At 38.0% G+C, this 22,279-nt stretch overlaps 1 protein-coding gene across 6 annotated transcripts in view; it reads left to right on the forward strand.

The window, feature by feature from the left end:
* Positions 1-21,735, forward strand: part of unkl (unk like zinc finger) — a 28,207-nt gene extending 6,472 nt beyond the window's left edge. For 3 of the 6 annotated variants that reach the window (XM_017454637.3, XM_017454639.3, XM_017454642.3), the window contains 14 exons: positions 790-966; positions 3,724-3,857; positions 3,974-4,109; positions 4,215-4,332; positions 5,313-5,397; positions 5,477-5,643; positions 6,104-6,292; positions 8,751-8,813; positions 8,949-9,126; positions 9,550-9,639; positions 9,766-9,999; positions 11,458-11,645; positions 11,880-12,137; positions 15,145-15,698. In XM_017454637.3, coding sequence (XP_017310126.1) covers positions 790-966; positions 3,724-3,857; positions 3,974-4,109; positions 4,215-4,332; positions 5,313-5,397; positions 5,477-5,643; positions 6,104-6,292; positions 8,751-8,813; positions 8,949-9,126; positions 9,550-9,639; positions 9,766-9,999; positions 11,458-11,645; positions 11,880-12,137; positions 15,145-15,300 — 2,173 coding nt within the window. In that variant the 3' untranslated portion in view covers positions 15,301-15,698. Of the gene's footprint in view, positions 1-789; positions 967-3,723; positions 3,858-3,973; positions 4,110-4,214; positions 4,333-5,312; positions 5,398-5,476; positions 5,644-6,103; positions 6,293-8,750; positions 8,814-8,948; positions 9,127-9,549; positions 9,640-9,765; positions 10,000-11,457; positions 11,646-11,879; positions 12,138-15,144; positions 15,699-17,052 lie in introns of those variants that run through there. The other 3 variants (XM_017454641.3, XM_017454638.3, XM_017454643.3) reach the window with 3 other exon arrangements.
* The last annotated feature ends 544 nt before the right edge of the window (positions 21,736-22,279 follow it).

The raw sequence follows: 22,279 nt of genomic DNA on the forward strand, positions 1-22,279 counted from the left end.
CCCCTATCAATCACAGTGACATTCGCCAATAATGGGCATCACGCAGGTGGAAGTGGGCGGATAACGCTTTCCTCCAAGTGTGTTGCAGCACTATGAGCAGCAGTTTGGAAAACAGAAGAAGGGAGAGAGAAAGAAGGGATAGAAGTGAGAAAGAAGGGATAAAAAAATATATAAATACCTGTCGCATATGGCCATTTTAAGCATATGTCTATCATAAGCATAAGTATTGTGTAAACTGCTTTTCTTTACGCATTACTGTCCATGGCGATCCCTCATACACTATATTTGCGGTACATGGAGATCAGATAAAAATGTTTTTTTTAATTGTATTTAGTACCATATATAGCTACTACAAAAAAAAAGTAAAGACGTTTTAGAGATTTTTTTGTACGAGTTTTCTGACACTGTTGACAAAAATAATGTTATATATTCATATTACATCTATAAAGCTGACTGGAATTTACATGTGCGTAAGTTGCAATGGGCAAATTGTCAGTGAGAAATCACTGCAGTTTAACAACAAGTGGTATTTAAACTTGTGGCCTCGGGTTTAGCCGATTTTGCGTTTTGCTATTAATTGAGAATGCATGATTTGAATATTTGTATGACCAGCAGTTTGAAAAGATGCGTGCAGATGCAGCTGTATGTGTCTCAATGGAAGCCCTTGGTAGTTTGCACCTGGAGTGCTTGCTTTCATGCAATAGGGAGAACTAGCCAGTTCAACTAGCTGTGAATTGGCAATGACTGGCAAAAAGAATCGTGGTTCTAATGATATCTTCCTGTTCTCAGCTGCCCATACTTGCACCGGACCACTGGTGATACAGAGCGCAAGTACCACTTGCGCTATTATAAGACTGGCACCTGCATCCATGAAACAGATGCCCGGGGGCACTGTGTAAAAAATGGTCTCCATTGCGCCTTTGCTCATGGGCCTCATGACCTCCGGCCTCCAGTCTATGACATCAGGTAAGTGCAATTACTTCTCTATAGGGTAAGAGTATTGACATGAGTTGCTGGTTGGTTGTAGGTATGTTTTATTCTTGTATGTATCTCAATATGAGAGCTGAAAATAAAACATGCTTTTCAATTTGGTAAATATGCATGAATGTCCAGGGGGGAAAAAATCCACCTCCAACAAATTATTATATTCTTTTGGTCTCAAATTGCTGTACAAAACAGTCTCGACAGTACACCGCTTAGAGAAAACAGCAGACACGTAAGAGTGCATAAGAGCACACCCTTGGCCTGCTGGCGAGAACTGCCATCTCTATTTGTAATGCTAGGTTACGGGCAGGCTGCAATCACAGCATCATCACTTTGGGGGACGCACCTGCCCATGATCCAAGTGAAAGCCCTGATTCTGTACCTTCAACCTTCCAATCACATACATTACCAGATCCACCATGAGGCCGGATTGCTTCAAGGACTTTAGAATTGCACTCTATGCTGCATATGCCACTGTCAGTAGTTAGTAGGTAACTTCATCGTAATAAGCTGCAGCATTTGCACATTAGAACAATAGAGTCTTGAGCCTGAACCGCCCAAACCCAAGAGTGAAAAATTAGTGTAAACCAAATGATGTGGAGAAAGTCATTTTCTTCCTTGGACTTTGGTGACAAGGGAATCTGCCAGTAGCCCTTGATTAAATTCAGGGTCAGGTAAAAACAAACTGTGCCCAGCTGATCCATGAACTCCGAAACATCTAGGCAGAAACAGATCATCCCATGTGGCTTGGTCACAAGCACAAAGGGGATGTAGTGTACATGATCAGTTAGGAGCTCTTTTAGAATTTCACCATTGGAGATTACGTGAAAGAGTGCCTCGGCAACACTCTTCAGGGAGACACTACTTCGGGATACAGGGTTGCATAATTCAAACCGTAATCTCTTTGCAGACCAGACTAATTGCACAATTCATGCCAATTCTTTCAAAGGGGAAGAGAGCGCACTTTTGGGGATTCATCAACTGATATTTGCAGCAAGGTACACACCACTCTAACATGCATCTCTGAGGATGCCCAGACAATAGAAACAGGTCATTAACCCCTTTGTGCCCAACCATGGGGTTATAATGAGCCATGTGTAAAAGCATTTCAGGGTGGCCTTTTGGCATCAGCATTTGCAATACAAACCACACACTATCTTATTTGCCAGGATCCAGCCATTGCTTAGGCTGCTGCCAACTGAGCAAACCTCAGCCAGTCCATTTCTAAACCCAAGCCTTTTTAGCTCATACATTCAATTTCAAGTGGCATTAATGGATACGTGTGCACATAACCATGCATACGTCACGTTTCCCCACACCTCTCCAGTGTCCTGACTCGGTTCCTATTCCAGCTCTCTGGGGATAGGCTGTGTGGCACCCTGAGGAAGAGAAGGGAAGAAAGACAAACACAGGTTAGTAGAGGAAGGGATGGATTTGGTCAGCCAAAACGCAATGCTAGGTGCCATAGCAAGCCGGGCCTGCTCTCGCCTCTTGTAGCCACATCCCCTAACGATTCTTAATGAGTGGTGTCCCACCTACTTAGCAGCAGTGCCAGTCCATAGAGTGCTGCAGGCTGTGCCAGGTTGTTTTGTCAGGGGACTGGGGTCAGTGGAGATCCCAGGCTAGGGGGGACAGCCTGCAGGTTCCCTCGGCCAGCTGGACGTCTTCAGCAAGAGTGTTTGGTCGGTAGCACATGATCCACTCCAAGGTGCAAAAATCATGATGATTAAAATATTTGATGTAAAATTCAATCCACATCTGGGTGTACAACATTTTAAAAAATAAAATAAAAAAAGGTAAAAAATAAATAAAAAGTTGTCTGCAAGTTTACACAAGGTTTAAACTTTCAAATAAATCAAAGGGAAAAGCTATCCCATACTAATTTACTTTATCTATTTATTTAATTCTTGCTAATTTCCTGACCAATGATTTGTAATGGAGACCATTAAAAGCTTAATCTTTTGCCTTTTGGGGCTTGGCCTATTCTTATATATATCTCAATCAATCAATACGGGAGTGTTCTGTCTAGTTTTGTCACCCGCATCAGGGGGCAAGGGGAGTAAAAGACAGGCAAGTTTGCAATGTACGTGAAAATCTTGATGTAAACACGTTTACAGACAAAGAAAGCTACACGTATGTGACAGCAGGCTACTGCAGGATATGACATCATTACTGAAAGCATTTTTATTGTTTTTGACGATGACTTTGTGAACTCAGTCCGAGAGGGAAATAAAAGACCTGCTCATTGGCAGAACCAGGAAGAAATTTGTGTTTACTTTCACTTGGTGGAACTGAAATTCCTGTTTCTGCTGAAGCAGGGGATTTCTGTAGCAGCTTCTGTAATGCAGTATAAATGCTCTCCAGGCGGAATGTTTTGCAATGTCATTTGCAGCTTTTTTTTTTGTGAATCCCTCCAGGTGAGACAAAATGTTTTACTGTTGATTGACAGAATAATATGCAATAAAGAACTAGATAGTTAACATAATTGGCAAATATGTAAATAATGAACAAATTGTTGCAATCATGCATGCAAATATAACAGAATGTGATTCACCGGTTGAATAACAGAAAAATGAAGATTTAGATATGCTGTCTTGCAGTTGCCTAGCAACTGGTTTGTGAAATTGGGAGTCACTGCTGCATCTTTGTTTGAGGTTTTCACCTCTACAGGCTCAAGAGTCGCTGGCTCTGAATGCATGATTTTGGAGCTGTTCTGATTTGTACAAATCTCTTTCACAGAGAGATACAAGCACAAGAAGCTTTGCAGAACGGCCAGTTGGGTTCTGGAGAGGGAATCCCGGATCTGCAGCCGGGAGTTCTGGCCAGCCAGGCCATGATCGAGAAGACTCTTATTGAAGATCCTCGATGGCAGGGTGAGGCTCGTTAAACACTACAGATGTAAACTTTTGAGGTGTGTGAACTGAGAATCATGAAGACAAAGTTGCACTTGGTTGTATTCAGAGCTATTCTGTTTTCCTTATTTTTGCAGACACCAATTTTGTTTTGGCCAACTATAAAACAGAGCAATGCACCAAGCCCCCTCGTCTATGCAGACAAGGCTACGCCTGTCCCCATTACCATAATAGTCGAGATAGAAGACGGAATCCACGCAAGTTCAAATACAGGTAGGAGCAGATGTGCCGCTATGTGCGTAATAACATGCTCAAAAAGGAAAAGATTGGATTAAATGTGTGTGGAATATGGACCTGGGCTCCTGTGCTTTCCGATAGGTCAACTCCGTGCCCAAGTGTAAAGCATGGTGATGAATGGGGAGAGCCTTCAAAGTGTGAGAGCGGAGACAGCTGTCAGTATTGCCACTCACGCACCGAGCAGCAGTTTCACCCCGAGGTCAGTGAATTAAAATGCCTGTCAACTTGTTTTCATAATTTGCTTCTTACTATTAATTGTAATAAACGTATCGTTCACTGCAAAAGAAGACCACGAAGATTCAGGGTGTTGCTTTTTTTTTTTTTTTTTTTTTAAGCTGTTGGTGCTGGTAGCAGTAATGTCAGGTATACCAGTACTATCTGTTTATTTCAGGTTTACTGCACCCACAGAAAGTAAAGTGACATCTTTCCTCCTCCCTCAGACTCTCTCTGACATTTTATATACACTATTTATTATATATGAATACATATAAATACTGGTTTGGTGTGGTAAAAGTTTTTTAAACAGCAGATTTAGTTTCACTACACTGTGATAGACTGCTAAAATAACATCGCCTTTGTCAATGTCTGAATATTTATAGACTGACTGTAGGTGTTCACAAACAAGACAAGTCATTTCGTTAATATTTGTTACTAGTGCTTATGTGATGGAATGACAATGAATAACAATGAATGAACTGACTACAGTCAGGAAATGGTCCAGTTTGTGCCACAATGTTGTATCATGTTCCATTGTTTATTGTGTGACTGTGGTTAAGTATCCAAGGACTTGGAGGGTTTGTTCGTAATTCCTTTGCCTTTTAAATCCCGTTGGAAGTGGGATTAAAAACAGTCCAGAGTATATCTAGACCAAAATACAATGGTACAGTGATATATTGATATAAACTAATTGAAATGAAATGTTTTACAGACTGTATATATAGGTAAACATATGAATGTGGAATGGATTTGAACGTCTCTAATTGTCTGAGCTACCTCTTCAAGTCAAGAGACTAATGAAAATTTAACTCAACAGCACCTGTTATCTTATCCAGTGGCACTCTGTTTCCATCTATCCCTTTTTATCTACTGATGGGGGGGGGGGGGGGGGGGTCATCTTGAACTTACCTGTAGTGGTTGTATGTCATATACTGTAACAAATCTCCACATCTGTTCCTACAGATATACAAGTCTACAAAATGCAATGACATGAAGCAAACTGGATACTGTCCCAGGGGGCCATTCTGTGCTTTTGCACATGTTGAAAGTAAGTTAAATGACATATCTGTGCTTAGTTGTGAATTTGCGAGGGTGAAAATCTTCTAAAGTGTTTGTGTGGTTCTTAGGAATTCCTTCTACTGAAGAGACCATGAGCACTCTGCTCACAGCAATGCAGTCAGGCTCTCAGGCTAAGCTGGGCTCCCAACAATATCCCGAGTGTCTCGGCAGTGACTGGAGCAGCAACACCAATTCCATCAGCAGCAGCACCAGCAACAACGGGCAGATGGCAAGCGTATGTGTTTGACTGTTTGCACCCACCTGCCACACAACTACTGGAGTGCTGAGAGAAAGACGACACGTTTAAACACTCAACAGTCAACACACAGTACTGAATAAAGTAGTAGGCAGCGTACTGATTACACCAGATCACTGGAAAAACTCTTTTCTTGTTGTTTCAGTAATATTTTGTTTCGTTCTGTTTCAGTTGGGTTTATTTGCATATTTCTTTTCCCCCACTTTGTTGCAGTCTGTAGGAAGAGTTGCTCACTTTCAGATTCAGATGAGAGCATTTTAATTTGAATTAGGCTTACAATGACAAATTATACCTATTTGACCAGGTCAGGAGCCCAAACCACTACTAATGCTCCCTTAGAATTAGCAAGTGAAGTAAATGAGCCAAAGGCTGCAGACTCGGGCTATTTGGCCACTTCTGAAAGGCCTCCATTAAGCTCCTCTGTGCTTCTCTCCTTCAGGTGTCATGCACTAATAGTTCAACTGTAACATCAAGCTCAGGAAGCACCAGTTCATTGTCCCCAATTGGACCCATCGGCAGGCCCAAAAGCTTTACTAATGGTAGCTTATGTTCAGAGTCCACCACGTCCAGTGTTTCGTCTCCAACGTCTAACTATCCCAAAGCACCGGGCTTTGAACGGGAGGACCAGGTATTCCACGACTCGCTTCTCTTTCCGCTCTCTGAAAGGGACTTTCCTCCAGAACTGCAGACGTGGCCACACTGCCAGGCATTCTGTTCTGTTTGATCCCCCCCCCCCCTTGAATTATTTATTACTTATTCAGTTTTTGTTTTATTTGATGCCAAGAAAAAAAGGAATTATTTGACACGTTGGGAAAGTTTTGAGGTTCTGCTTTTGCATTTTGTTCCACTAATACATTGACCATAAAATGCATTCTTGCATACCATATGGTACTCTAGCTAATTATCTAAATTCTCTAAACTCACATTCCTCTAACAGTCTCTACACATGACATTCACACGATATTAGCCAAATGCATCATTTTATCCTCGATAAGGTATAGACTTGTAAATATATGTGTATATACAGTCAATGGGTCTATAAGTATTTGGACACTGAGACAATTTTTGTAATTTTTGTGACTGTACATCACCACAATGGATTTGAAATGAAGCAATCAATATGTGATTGAAGTGTAGAGTTTCAGCTTATAACAAATATACTGCACTAACAGTTTAGGAATTAGTCTTTTGTTTTTACATAGTCCCTCCATTTTCACAGGCTCAAAAGTAATTGGGGACACTTGACTAATAAGCAGTTTTATGGCCAGGTGTGGCCTGTTTCCTTGTTATTTCAAGGTCTGGAGATGATTCCAAGGGTTGACTTTGCATTTGGTAGCTGTTCATGGGGACTCTCAATATGCGGTCCAAAGATGGGTAGATGCAAGTGAAGGAGGTCATCATTTAAATTTTAAGAAAAAAACCCAGACCTATCAGAAATATAGCTGAAAGTTTTAGGAGTGGCCTAATAAATAATTTGGTACATTTATTCAAACGAAGAATGCACTTGTGAGCTCAGCAACACCAATACACCATGGAAGACAACTGGTGGATGATGGCTCAAGTGGTAGAGCCACTAATGTCCACTAATCGTAGGGTTGGTGGTGCAATTCCCGGCCCACGTTACTCCACATGCCGAAGTGTCCTTGGGCAAGACGCTGAACCCAAAGTTGCTGAACCCAAGCTAGCGCCTTGCATGGCAGCTCTGCCACCATTGGTGTGTGTGTGTGTGTGTGTGTGTGTGTGTGTGGAATGTGGAATGTGGAACAGTGTAAAGCACTTTGTAGAACCACTATATAAGTGCAGACCATTTACCATCACAGAATTCTTTCCTTAGTGAAGAAAAATCTCTTAACATCTAGCCAAGTCAAGAACACTCTGGAGGAGGTAGGCGTATCATTGTCAAAGGCTACAATCAAGATACTCCTTCATAAATATAAATACAGAGGGTTTACCTCTAGATGCAAACCACTGGAAACACTTAAGAACAGAAAAGCCAGATTAGACTTTGCTAGAAAACGTCTAATAAAGCCTGCCCAGTTCTGGAGCAAGATTTTTGGACAAATGAAACCAGGATTAACATGTACCGGCATGATGGGAAGAGAAGAGTATGGAGAAGGAAAGGAAGGGCTCATGATCGAAAAGCATCCAAAGCATACCACAGCATCTGTTAAACATGGTGGAGGAAGCGTTATAGCGTGGTCGTGTATGGCTGCCAACGGAACTGGGTCTGTATAGAGATATACTTTCTGCTCAGGTTCAGTCAAATGCTGCAAAACTGACGGCGCTTCACAGTAAAGATGGATAACGACTCAACCCAATTGAACATGCTTTTACATTAGTGAACACAAACTGAAGGCAGAAAGACCCACAAACACGCAGCAACTGAAGGCGGCTACAATAAAGACCTGGCAAAGCATCTCAATGTAGGAAACGCGGCATTAGTGATGTCCTAGGGTTTCAGATTTCAGGCAGTCACTGACTGCAAAGGATTTGTATCCGAGTATTAAAAATAATCATTATATTTATAATTGTTAATTTGACCAATTACCTTTGAGCCTGTGAAAATGAAGGGACTCCGCAAACAATGGCTGTAATTGAGTTAATGCAATATTTTTTTGTTAAACCCCCTGAATTACAGCTGAAAGTCTATACTTCAATCACCTCTTGATTCCTTCATTTAAAATTCATTGTGGTGGTGTACAGAGGGTCCAAATACTCATGGTCCTGACTTTTTATATATATATATATATATATATATATATATATATATATATATATATATATATATATATATGTGTGTGTGTGTGTGTGTGTGTGTGTGTGTTTATATATATATATATATATATATATATGTTTATATATATATATATATATATATATATATATATATATATATATATATACACACACATAAATAAAATATGTGTGTGTGTAATTGTATATATGTGTGTGTGTGTGTGTGTGTGTGTGTGTGTGTGTGAATGAATAAATGGTATAAGTAACTTCTATTTCTTACGCATTCATTTTTGTGTTCAAACTGGAGAATGTTGGCTTTAATGTGACTGAATGTGGTTTTCTCATTTTAGGCAAAGAACCATAAAGGACCGTGTGGAGAAAATAATCAGAAGATAACTGACCAAGATAAGCAGGTAAAGACCTTTTCAACCTTCAAATGGATAACTAGCTGTAGCTGATGTTTTGCTAGCATTACAAATGATCTCGTGTGCTGATGCTTGCATTTTCTGTCACAATATGTTGTCTTGACAGCATGTTTCTGTCTACAGAGCCACAGCAGCATATTCTCGGTGGTGAACCCACTGGCATCAAGCATAACATCAAGCATCACATCCAGCCTAGCCTCAAGCATTGGTTCAGACAGCTCCTCACCCACTACATTATCAACTATGAATGCAAAAGCTACTCCTTTCTATCCAGGAAGCAATACGGTTGAGTCAGTAATAGGTATGTGGTAAACATATTTATATGATATGAACTTCCTCAGGCCTCCCTGTATTTCTGTATGTGAACGTGTTTGAAATTCAGCTAATGTCTGAGGGATGTACAGTGTGAGTTGAAGGTGGTGGGGAAGTGGTTTTGGGTGACATCCAGGGCGCAGGTCTGTGTGTATGTTCGTTATAGTGCATAGTGTAGGTAGAGTGCTGCCTTTCTCTTATGTTACAAGGCTCTGCATGTGAGGTGATTTAAATTTCCCATCCAGTGGTTTCTCTAAGCATCAGTTCATTTATAGAAGATACTTTTACCAGGAGGAGAATGTAGTATTAAAACTGATATTTGGAAAGGCTTCTCAGATTTTTCTCATTTTCTTTACATGATAGCCTGAACGGTAAAACTGAATTAATTCCTTTTTTGCATATATTCTCTTAGGCTCTGCACTTGACCTAAACTTCAATGACATCAGTGTTGCCTCCCTTGATAAAGACCTAGAGGACCAAGACAATAATGGCTTTGTAACAAGTAAGAAAATGCAGTAAATGCTTGGTTGTGTCAAACTACACGTATGTTTTTTGTTTTTTTAGCCGATCCCTGATGCCTAACACGGTTTTTCTATCTTACTGAAACAATCTGTTCTCTCATCTGTAGGTCAAAGGTTATTAGGAGGCTCAGATCCTGTCAACATTCCTGGCTCTCTGGCACGGTGTTCATCGCTGCATTCCTCCTCCTCTCTGTCCGCCTCCCCCCTCAGCTCTCTGTCCCAGTCATTGTCCCAGTCATTGCTCAGTGGAATGGCTTCTCAGCAGAGCCAGACACAGGGCTTGCCAGTCAAAACCGAGCACAATCTCCTAGGGACACCTACATCTACTCAAAACTCTTTAGGTAAGGAAAACGTAACTCATGCAAAATATGAAAAAACAGTATGTACAGTTGAGGCCAAAATATTACAAATACCTAGGCTAGAGATATTTTTAACAACTCCGCACATTCTGTACATTACTTTTGCCAAGTCAATTACGGCATGTGAACATCAGAAGTCATTTTAAAGCAGTCGATTAGAGAAGATTTACTTCAGCTTTAATTCATTATGTCAGAATTACAGTGGGTCAAATATTTACATACAGCAACTTGTCTCTTTAAACAGTCTGGAAGATTCTAAAAATTGATGTAACAACTTTCAGAAGATTGCCCAATTAGGAGTTGACTGGGAGTGCATCTGTGGTTGTAATTAGAGCCTACCAGGCCATGACGAAATTAAGAACTCTCTTAATGGTGGATGTACATATTTGCAATCTGAGAGAAAGTGTCTTTTGCCCTTGATACCTTTGGAAAATCCAGGCAACTCAGCCAAGACCTCAGAAAATAAATTGTGGATCTCCACAAGTCTGGTTTCTCCTTAGGAGTGGTTTTCAAACAACCAAGGTACCACAAGCATCTGTACAAACAATTCTTTGGACCATGCAGACTGCATCATTCAGAGAAAGAGGCATATGTTAACATCCAGGGATAAACGAACAACAACAAAGGAATTGATGAAAGAGTTTGTGGCATCAAGTTCCAAATATGTACATCCACCATTAAGAGAGTTCTGCATTTCGTCATGGCCTGAAAGGCTGTCACGCGAGGATGAAGCCCATACTCCAAGACATTTACAAGACATTAAAACCAGCATAAAAAAAGCCTGACTGAAGTTTTCAGGTGATCACCAGGCTTTTGGAGAAGTTTTCTTTGGTCAGATGAAACAAAAAATTTAACTGATTGGCCATAATGATCAGGGGGAAAAGGTGAGGCCTTATAATCTGAAGATTTGAAGAACACCATCCCAACTTTTGAAGCATGGGGGTGGCAGCATCATGTAGTAGGGCTGTTTTGCTGGAAAGGTGACTGTTATGAAAATAGATGGAATCATTTTTCAAGAAGGATTAGCAGGACAGTGATCCTAAGCATGCCTCAAAAGCTGTAACAAAATGACTTAAAAACAATGAAGTGGAAGTATTGGAGTGGCCAACACAAAGCTGTGACCCGAGTCACAAATATAGAATATTTGTGGACTGAACTGAAAAAGCCCACAACCCTGTCTGAGTTACACCAATTCTGTCAGGAGGAATGGACAAAAGTTCCAGCAAAGTATTGTGAGAAGTAACCCCAAGAATCTGATTGACGTCCAAGCATTTAAAAGGCAATTCCAACAAATACTACCAAAGTGCAAACTTTTCACCTACAGAAAATTTAATATAGTAAATAAAAGCTGAGCTATTATATAGTAAATATTTATTCATTCATTCAGTCTTCATCTAATGCTGTTGTATGTTTTTATTATTGTTCTGCTTTGTGTGATAGGGTTGAATGGTGGAGCTGGAGGTATATGGGACTTTATGAGTGGCAGCCTCTCGCCAAGTCCATCTCCAGTGTTCAGCTCAAGTATGGTCAGCTCTAGCAGTGGAGACCTGGCCCGACTCCTCCGTGATCTGGACGAGGCCAAGAAGAAAATCAAGCAGTGGGAGGATGCCTGGCACCAGGTCAAACAGGTCAGAGACAAGGGATTGATATTTCAAGCAGAACTTACTAAACAAATGCTCCTTCGAACTTCAGATTCCTTTTTAAATGCTTCACCCAAGCAGAAATAAGAAATAGATCATCGCAAACCTTCCACATTCCACTATATAAATAAACATGTCTCCCCGAACAAAGCTAGTCAGGCAGTAAGGATTCGGAAAATGTTTCTTTATTAATCTTTATTCCTCTTGGTGGTTTCCTCAAAGGCATGTGAAGCATGGCAGAAAGACGCAAAAGAGGCGAAAGAGCAGGCGAAGGTGGCGGAGGCAGAGAGGCAGCTGGCCGAGCAGAAGCGCAAGGACTCCGAGCTCAAGCTAAAAGAGCTGCAAGGAGACTTTGACACACTATGTCGTTCACCCAGCACGCCTCTGCTGCGCAGCTATGGAGACCTGGACCAGCTCCCACTGCCAAAACTCCACTCCATCCAGAACCAGCTGCGCTCAGACCTCGACCTTATCGACGGGGTAAGAAGATCACGCTCCCACCACCTAACACTCATCACATCATGTATGTGCTAAGAGTGTGAAAGAATAGCAGTATGCAGGTTTATTATGATAAAGGGAAAAACGTGGTGGTCTGGGAAAAACCTGTCGGATGTTGCCGTGGCTGAATTCTGGCACAAAGGTAAAAGTGACCAAAAAAATAAATAAATTCAGGGCTGTTTTTATTCTGCCTCTAACATACAGTGAGGTCCAAAAGTCTGAGACCACTAGTGAACATACTCCTTCTTGGCATTCCTTTCCAATTTAACACAAAGGTTTTCTGTATAAATGATATCAGCAATAACTTGAGTGAAAAGTAGAAACATTTACATGAATTTCAGTTTCGTAGTAGTTGGTAGGAGTATGTTTTGCTTTAATGACAGCATGCGCTTGAGCTGACGCAGACTCCGCAAGTTTGTGTAAAACCTGACGATCCAAGTTAGATCAAATCCATCACAGTGTCTTCTGAACATGTGCTTCAGCAGAAGGGATAAGACTCACAGAAATCCTGACCTTTTGTACAAAGGAGTTGTAACATGGTTTTTAAATGTAAACAGTGACCTAGAAATTGTGCAACATTTTGAATACAGAATTGTCATGTTGCACATTTATTTTTTTAGTTTTACAATTTTAAAAGTTTTAAAACTTTTTATGTCCAGTAAAAAATTTTTTTACAAGTCTCAGATTTTGTACCCCACTGTGTTAGTTTAATTTGTACCACATAGAGTAAATATTTCAAAACAATATAGTTTTTTTTTTTGTTTTTTTTTTGTAATTTGCTCTCTAACCTTACCTATGCTATATCCCCAAAAATATATTGGGTAAGGAGCCAGTTTAATAAACCCAGTGGTAAAAAAAGAAGAAGAAGAAGAAGAAGAACAAAAAAAAAACAGCCAGTCTACCTAAAGGTGTTTTAATTGCTAGTTTGCTAGCTAAGTGTGTTTTCCTCATGCCGTGGATGAAATTTACCTCTGGATTGGATGATGTGAATGATCAAAGTAATTTAGTCCTTTTCCACCGTGAACGATAATTTTTTAATTGTTTTAGGGGAAAAAAAGTAATTAGGTTATAAATGTAGTGGAAAGGAGGCATTTGATGATATGTCGAGATTCATCACGTTAAGACCGTTTCAACTGACATAATCTAGAGATGATGACACTGAAGAACCAGTTCACTGAAGAACCAGTATCTAGTTTGTAACCCAAGTATAATGGATTCTAATCATCTGTTTAGGATATGTCCTTTAACCACGGAATAACCTCTGATACTGTTATTGGTGTTGGGCTGATACCATGCTCACTTACTTAAATTGCAAATGATTGGTTTGATATCAGTATCAGACACCGCATTTTACTATGTACAGTAAGCCTTGTATATATTGATACGACCGTGATCTGGACATATTTGATGATTAGATGACCAGATCAAAGCTGTGTTCTTCAAATAAATATCAGGAGAGGAGAGAATATGGCATCTTCCTGCAACACAGGTACCCTGATAAAACGTTTCAAACTATAGAACAAGGTAACTAATGTAGCTAGCTAATGCACTTCATTTAAAATCATCATACTCCTGAATACTCATTCTGAAGACGGAAGAAAAAAGGTTACTATACATCCCTACTTCTGAATATTCTGAGTCTGTGAGTAAAGGTGGCAGTAAAGACAGAGATAGAGTATATGGCCAAAAGTTTGTGCACACCTCACCATCACAGCTATACAAGATTTCTGAACCTCCCATTCTTGATTTATTCCCCACTTTGCTGTTATAATAAGCTCCACTCTTCTGAGAAGGCTTTCCATTAGATTCTGGGGCGTGGCTGTGGGGATTTGTGTTCATTCAGCTACAAGAGCACTAGTGAGGAGGTCTGGGGTGCATTCGGTGTTCAAGTTCATCCCAAAGGTGTTCAGTAGGGTTGAGGTCAGAGTTCTTTGCAGGACACTCGAGGAGATCTACACCAACCTTAACACACCATGTCTTCATGGAGCTGGTGTTGTGCACTTTGTCATGCTGGAACAGGTTTAGGCCTCTTAGTTCCAGTGCAGGGAAATTGTAATTCTACATCATACAAAGACGTTCTATACAGTTGTGTGCTTCCAACAGTTTGGGGAAGAACCACATATGAGTGTGATGGCCTGGTGTCCACAAACCTTTCCACCTTTTAGAATAATAATAATACAGTCATCAAAACTCTGGAATAACACAAATGGAACTGTGGGAAATAAGTTGTGATAAAAAATCCAAAATAAATCAAAATAATTTAATATTTTATCATCTTCAAAGTAGACGCCCTTTTTGCTTAGAATTTCCAGAAATGTATGATTGGCATTTTCTCAACTGACTTCTTGAAGAATCACCCCGAGATGCTTTTTAAACAGTATTAAAGGAGTTCCCACCCACGCTGGACACTTTTTTTGCTTTTCGGAATATTTCGCTCCGAGTCGTCCGTTTAAAAAAAAAAAAAATGTGTTTTTTGTAAATAAAATGTTAGTTTTCTTATGAAAGAAATGAATACATTGGTGCAATTATATTTTTGTCTACAACACCGATTTCAAACATTTAATCATACATCTTCAGATAAAAAGATCTTTAAGATCATGAGAAACATTTCAGTCTCCAAACTTTTGACCGGTAGTGTATATAGCTGTATGTGCAAAAGAGAAACATTGTGGTACAGGAAAAAAACATTTGCAGAATCTAACCATATGAAGGGTTTTCTCAGATCACCACACCATCAAAAAGAAAAGAAGTTCTTGATACAACACGCCCAACTCCTCCTCTTCTTTCCTCCTGCGCTTGTGATTGGCTGGTAGTTCTTTCTCAAAAGCCGTCTGACGACTTGTGTATTCATGACATGGTTCTCAAAGTAATTTGAAAAACTTCATTTATGTACAACAATCTTGTACACATAAGAGAAAGGAACTTTGCTTTGTACATAATACGACTGCCCTAATGCGTGACTCTTGTTTTGTTTCTTCCTCCAACACAGGTAATATATCAGCTTCAGTCAAAGAAATGTATAGTTTGCCAAAAGCATGATCGTTGCATTGTACTGCAGCCTTGCCAACATTATGTACTTTGTGAAAACTGTGCACCTAGTAAAACAGAATGTCCTTACTGTAAGACAAAAATATTGAAGTGGTGATGTACAGCTGTTTAAGGTACTATTTAAAGATCTAGCCCTTTGAAGAACTACTAATACATATAAAGCTTACAGTTTCTAAATAGCATTTTTGTGTTTCAGTATTTCATATAGTGATTTAAAATTATAGTTATTAGAATCTAATAAATGGTGTTTGACTGATCTATATAAAATCAAATACTTACATGCAATACAGGTTTTTTTTATACTAGATACTAGGCCATTTTTATTAAGCATTAAACCCCTCCCCCTCTCCCCCTCCCCAGAAAAGATATCATGGAGTTTATAATTAATTAGCCCAGATTTGACTGTTTATTACAGAAACATCAGTCAGACATCATTACTGCTACATTACTGTGTGAAGAGAAATTATTTCTTGTTTAAAAAAAAAAAAAATAGAAGCACTTTGTTGACCTGGAAATTGTCAAAGGGTATTTTAGAAAATTAGCTTTAAGCTGCTTTTGTAGAGTTCTTTTTTAGTATTATTATTATTATTATTATTATTATTATTATTATTATTATTATTATTTTAGATTTATTTTGTTTCTCCCTCCCAAACACGCTAATGTATGAAGCTTTTTTTGTGTGTGTACTGTGAAACATATGGTAGACTATTTCACATTTCTTAAATCACAATATAGTATATAGTTAGTATACTCATACACAATAGTGCGGAACTGTAGTTACTACTTTTCATTGTTATTTACATTTTTACAATCAATAAGTGACAATTTTGAATGCATTTTAGGCATAACCAGCAGCTCGAATATCAGTAAGGCACATACTGTATGCTAAAGTCTTTTAGTGATTTATTCAGTACTGCATTATGTAGTTGTTAAAGGAGCACATGTGTTCTGAAGTCCTCAAAGATGTGTCGGATTTTTTTGGGACTTTCAGCCTTTCGGATATGTTAACTAGAACGTATCTGACACTCGGCCACTCACTTTCAAGTGCCTTGCCTATTCGAATACTTCAGCATTTTTGTGAGGCGTTTAGGTTTGCAGGTAGTCAGTGCTTTTGCAAACGTATTCTGTATTTCTCATAACTTTCTCGTTAATCTTTGGGCGTGATATATATACACATATACTAGCCCAGTTCAAGTGTTTCCTCAAGATCGAATCATTGTCCTTGCTTGCGCTCGGGACAGTAAGCTTAGATTTTTTTCCTTTTTGTCCCCATTCCTTCTCTATGAGCAATGGTGCTTTTTGGGTGCAGCTTCAGTATCTTAAAAAAAAAATAATAATAAAAAAATCATCTTTGATTTCAGTATTTAGAAATATACAAATCAGGAAATAAACATGTATTTCTCTGATTACAAATTTAAAACTGGCTTTCTTTTTACGTTGTTTTGTAATGTTTTGAATTGTAGTGCTCTTTAGTGTTTACAGATACACAAATCTATGGTGTTTAACTTTTTTTTTTCTTCCAACATTTAAGAGTGTAATGTTAAGCTTTGGTAAATCTAATTGAATGACCTACTACTGTGTTTAAAAACTTAAATAGTTCTCTTTCTTTTTTTTTTTCTTTTTTTAGTGGTCCTGTAATATTACCGCAATGAAACAGTGCATTAAATAGCCAGGTGCACAGTTTCTTTGACGTTGGGATAAATGGTTTACTTCTAAAGGGATTGTGATTTACGACAAACACGGCCTGTAGGTTATTTCAAATCTTAAAAAAAAAAAAAAAAAAAAAAGTGCATATATGATTTCTATTTGTAACCCCCCCCCCCCCCCCCCCCCCCCCCTTTTTTTCTAGGTGTGTGTAGCTCATGGGCAGATCACTTGGCTAGAGATGCCATAGAAAAAACAATCATTGCCTATCTTAGTTGTGTTAACCAGCTCAAACTCTAGATCATATTGCATAAATGTTTTTGTTGGACTGTCGAGGCCAGGTATTGAGCAGCTAACAGCACCCAGGTATTCCTTTATACAAAAAAAACATGGAAAAGCTTTGAACAACGTGCTCATCCATTTTTGAAGCGAGGTTGAAGAGGGCGTGTCATTTCTAAGTGGCTGACACAAATTTGTTGTTATGGATCACACTTTATTATTGTTTGTGTGTTCACCACTTAAAAATATTTCATTCTAAAGTCAGTTGACAGTCGTGTGTCCTTTTTTTGTCAGATGTTTCAGTCAGATGAGGGAGTGTATCCGCTTATTAGGTTTCTGGACCACAGTATAGATTTTAGGTTAAAAATAAATGGATAAATAAATGATGCAGTTGCTGCATCTGGAATGTGGCAGGCTATGTACAGAAGAAAAAAAAGAAGTCTTGAAATCAGACATTCAACTGAACCAAAGTGGCATTGTAGTTTCCTTTTTTTGTTGTTGTTATCTTACTTAAAACCTTCAACATAATAATTTCTAATTCTGACAGCCATTCGTGTTTAATTAGACAGAAACTATGCCAACTGCTTTTGCTGACAATATTAATGGATTTAAAGTTTTTGTAGTTTTACCAAAGACCTTTACTGTTTCCCCCCCTTTTTATTTCTATGGAGATATTTTCAGTTTAGCATTTAAATGACTTGGTTAAAAAGATCAGATTTAAAATGGTCTGAATGTTATTTACACTGCTGTGTGCATTTAAAATAACTAACGGTATCAGTCTAGAACTAAAGGAACTGTGTATTTCTTGTTCATTCATGTATTAGGACTGAATTGGCTGTTATCATTAGCGACGGAATGCCATGGACATGAATCAAATTTGTGTTAATAATCCTACGTGGCCATATGGATGAGTGCTTATTTGAAGTATATACAATTTCTTTCTTTCTTTCTTTTTTTAAATGCTAATAGTACTTTATAGTAAAATTATTACGCCAGTTTTGAAATATTAGTGATTGTGCACTACTTGTATGCTGTCAAAAATGTAAAAGAGTGTGTTTGGACTGTAGGGTGCTTTCTTTAGTTTCCATTTGACTGGTGTTTGTTTAGTTTTGTTTTTTTTTTTTTTATTAAAAAAACAAAAACAAAATTGCATGAATTGCAATGCACATTTTGCAATAGTCTTATTTGAGTTAAAAATGTATTCTTGTAGTGTGTCCAAATTGTACATCATGATTTATCAAGATGACTAGACCTACAACCCCATTCCAAAAAAGTTGGGATGCTGTGTAAAATATAAATAAATGTAATTAAAAACAGAATGCAATGATTTGCATATCTCATAAATCCATATGTTATTCACAGTAGAACATAGAAAACATATAAAATGTTTAAACTGATTAAAATATACCATTTTAAGGAAAAAATAAGGTAGTTTTAAATTTCATGGCCACAACACGTCCCAAAAAAGTTGGGATGGGGACAACAAAAGTAAATGTTAGTAAAAAGAAACAGCTGGAGGTTAATTGGGAACAGGTCAGTAACATGATTGGGTATAAAAAAGGATTCTTAGAGAGGCAGAGTCTCTCAGAAGTAAAGATGGGCATAGGTTCCAATCTGCGTAAAACCGCATCTACAATTTCTGGAACAATTTCAGAATAATGTTCCTCAATGTAAAATTGCGAAAACTATGAATATCTCATTAACTACAGTACATAATATCATCAAAAGACTTTGAGATTCTGGAGAAATCTCTGCGCATGGGACAAGGGTGAAAATTAATATCGTTTGCCTGTGATCTTCAGGCCCTCAGGAGCCACTGCATTAAAAACAGGCATGACTCTGTAATGGACATCACTGCATGGGCTCAGAAACACCTCCAGAACTCATTGTCTGTGAACACAGTTTGCCATACCATCCACAAATGCTGGTTAAAGCTCTATCATGCAAAGAAGAAGCCATATGTGAACATGATCCAGAAACCTCACCGCCTTCTCTGGGCCAAAGCTCATTTAAAATGGACTGAGGTAAAGTGGAAAACTGTTCTGTGATCAGACGCATCAAAATTTTAAATTCTTTTTGGAAACCATGGACGCTGCGTCCTCTAAACTAAAGAGGAGAGGGACCATCCAGCTTTTTATCAGCGCTCGGTTCAAAAGCCTGCATCTCTGACGGTATGGGGTGCATTAGTGAATATGGAATGAGCAGCTTGAACAACTGGAAAGGCACCATCAATTCTGAAAGTTATATACAGGCAACATCTGCTTCCATCCAGATTCCATCCCATCTTTACTTCTGAGAGACTCCGCCTCTGTAAGATACTCTTTTTATACCCAGTCATCTCACTGACCTGTTGCCAATTAACCTAACTAGTTGCAAAATATTCCTCCAGCTGTTTCTTTGTACTAACACTTACTTTTCCAGCCTTTTGTTGCCCCCGTCCCAACTTTTTTGAGATGTGTTGTGGCCATCAAATTCAAAATAACCTTATTTTTTCCTTAACATGGTACATTTCCTCAGTTTAACCATTTTCGGTTTTCTATGTTGTATTGTAAATAACATATGAGTTTGAGATTTGCAAATCATTACATTCTGTTTTTATTTACATTTTACACAGCGTCCCAACTTTTTTAGAATTGGGGTTGTATATCCATAGTTAAAGGGGGCTCTCGAGCTCTCGTATACGGTAATGGCTGATGCAGACAATAGGTTGTGTTCATCAGTGGACTGTAGATGGTAAAATCTTGGCCTTGAAATGCATTAAAATTGGCCTGACCTTTTTTTGCATGTGGTATTAATGACTCATCATCGCTCTGTATATGATTAAAACGTGTATGTGGTTATGTATTACAGAATACTAATAGTCGATGTCCTGCACTAATGCTATATTTGTGCAAGACAAAGTCTTTCCTGAACAAATGTGTGCCTTTGTATAAAAATCTGTTTGTAGTATTCTTTGATTGATCAAGTGTCTATTTGTCATGTAAAATGAGCCAAATTGTTGTGCCTTGGGACATTTTCTACATGGATTCCTCAATGTGCAGGCATCCTGCTATAGTTTTACACATTTTTAAAAAAAAAAAAATAATAAATTGTAATAACGACTACTCTATTGCCTTTGTCCTTTGGGAAGGTGCAGCTCTAAGCTTCCTTCACAGATATGTGTTGCATATGGCTTGCACGAGCACTTAAAAGCATGTCGTCAGTACGTATGATGTATTGCAGAAAATTGTATATATAAATCAAACAATAATCAAGTACGACTTGTCTGACCTGAATTGATTACAGTGTAAATCACTATACTGACTTTACTACATTGCTGCATTTTTCTTGTAACTTTGTATATGGTTTGATTTGTGAATGAAACTGTAACATTGGCAAAACATATTTTAGGTGTTACTGATGAATCCAGTCACAGCATGAATTAAATTATTCCCTAATGTCTGTGTCAGCCACCGATTAGTAATCAATGTTTGAATAAGTATTTCTGTTCCTAGAAATATTAATGGCCAGGCAACTGTTATTAAAGAAAAGCACCAAGTAGAAAAGTTCATTAGAACAGTGTAAATTAACTATAATGGAGTTGTACCATAACACACTGCAGTGGAATAATCTTTTTTTGTGTGTGTGTGAATTGTTTTGTTTTCCTTTTTTTGTTCATTTGTTCATTTTATTTTCTATTAATATGATTACTGAACCTGAGGATTTATGCAATCTTGTGTGTATATATATATATACATATGTCTGAACCTGGTTAACTTTTACCAGTCTAGCTAGTACAAATTTAATACTTTATTATAGTAGACTTTGGTAGGAAACAGACAGAACTAAAATCCATGATTGGAATCTTCGGATCAATCTAACGTTGAAACCCTGGATATTGAATGTAATTAAATATAAACAGTACTCAAATTCAATTTAGAAATGGGTCACTGGAATGAAACGTGAACGGCAGTGGATCTATGATGTAGCACTAGTTGTATGAATTTCGATACGTGACGAATAAATTTTAAGTTAAACACAAATGCAGTTTTCAAGTTTGTGTATTTATCGAGTGTAAGGAATAGATGGGAATAAGAGATGTATTTTCTCAGGGTTTTACAGTATAACTACAGAATAAAGATGTGTCCAATTTCCAGTGGAAGCTGCAGATTTATTTGCTAATTAAAAGGTCCAGACAAGTGACCTTTTATAATGAAGAAACATATCTCTTATTTTGGTACCGTATACATTGATTGATATTAGAATATAAGCTATATATTCTATATTAGTGTTTAACTATATATCATATACAGGTTGCTGTATTATTCGGTGTATGTGATTATCGATACAAAGCCACAACACATTTACTGGGAGTTTTAATTTATGAAGGCTTCTTCATGGAATAGTTGAGTGTATTGATGGAATTAAAGATCAAAATGGATTTTCTTCACAAAACTTTAGGTAAGACATTATCATTTATTATTATTTATAATGCATAAAAGTTTTATTCATAGTGTATCATTTAAAATTGTTAACATTTATGTACACTACAGCAGTTATGCAATGGTTTACAAAATCCATGGAATTATTTTTTATCATATTGGGAATTAAAAATAATTTTTGATCTTAACCTTGTGTAAGTGTGTTGTATTCTTTTTTTTAAAGATGTATTATTATTATTATTATTATTATTATTATTATTATTATTATTACTATTATTACTATTATTATTATTATATGTCTCCACCAGTAGGTGCTTATGTGAGGTTTTTGGGTTGTTCTTGTTAGCGTGATATCTCAAGAACGAGTGGTTGAAAGTTCGTAGGATTTACATCTAGTTAACTTTGTAACCAGCAGTTGAACTGATTAGATTTTGATCCAAACACGGTCGAGATCACAGTAAAGTCAAATATCTGAAATAGTTTTCCTTCAGTACCTTCCTTCCTGTTTGAAGTATTTTAAAGGGCCTTTCCAGCATACAGTTTAGTAATAAGAAAGACTAGACTTTGTGGTGGCGGAGGTGTCCCCGTGTAGATGCACTCGTTTCTACTATGTCTTCCCTTTTGTGATTTTGTACCAAAAATCCTCCTAAAATGAGTTTACACAGCAAATCCTCATAAAGCCACCGACTGTATTAAGCATTTCTCTAATAAAGAATCACAAAAAGCTTAAAA

Source organism: Ictalurus punctatus, chromosome 24 (assembly GCF_001660625.3).
Source record: "Ictalurus punctatus breed USDA103 chromosome 24, Coco_2.0, whole genome shotgun sequence".
In the NCBI taxonomy this organism is placed as follows: Eukaryota; Metazoa; Chordata; class Actinopteri; order Siluriformes; family Ictaluridae; genus Ictalurus; species Ictalurus punctatus.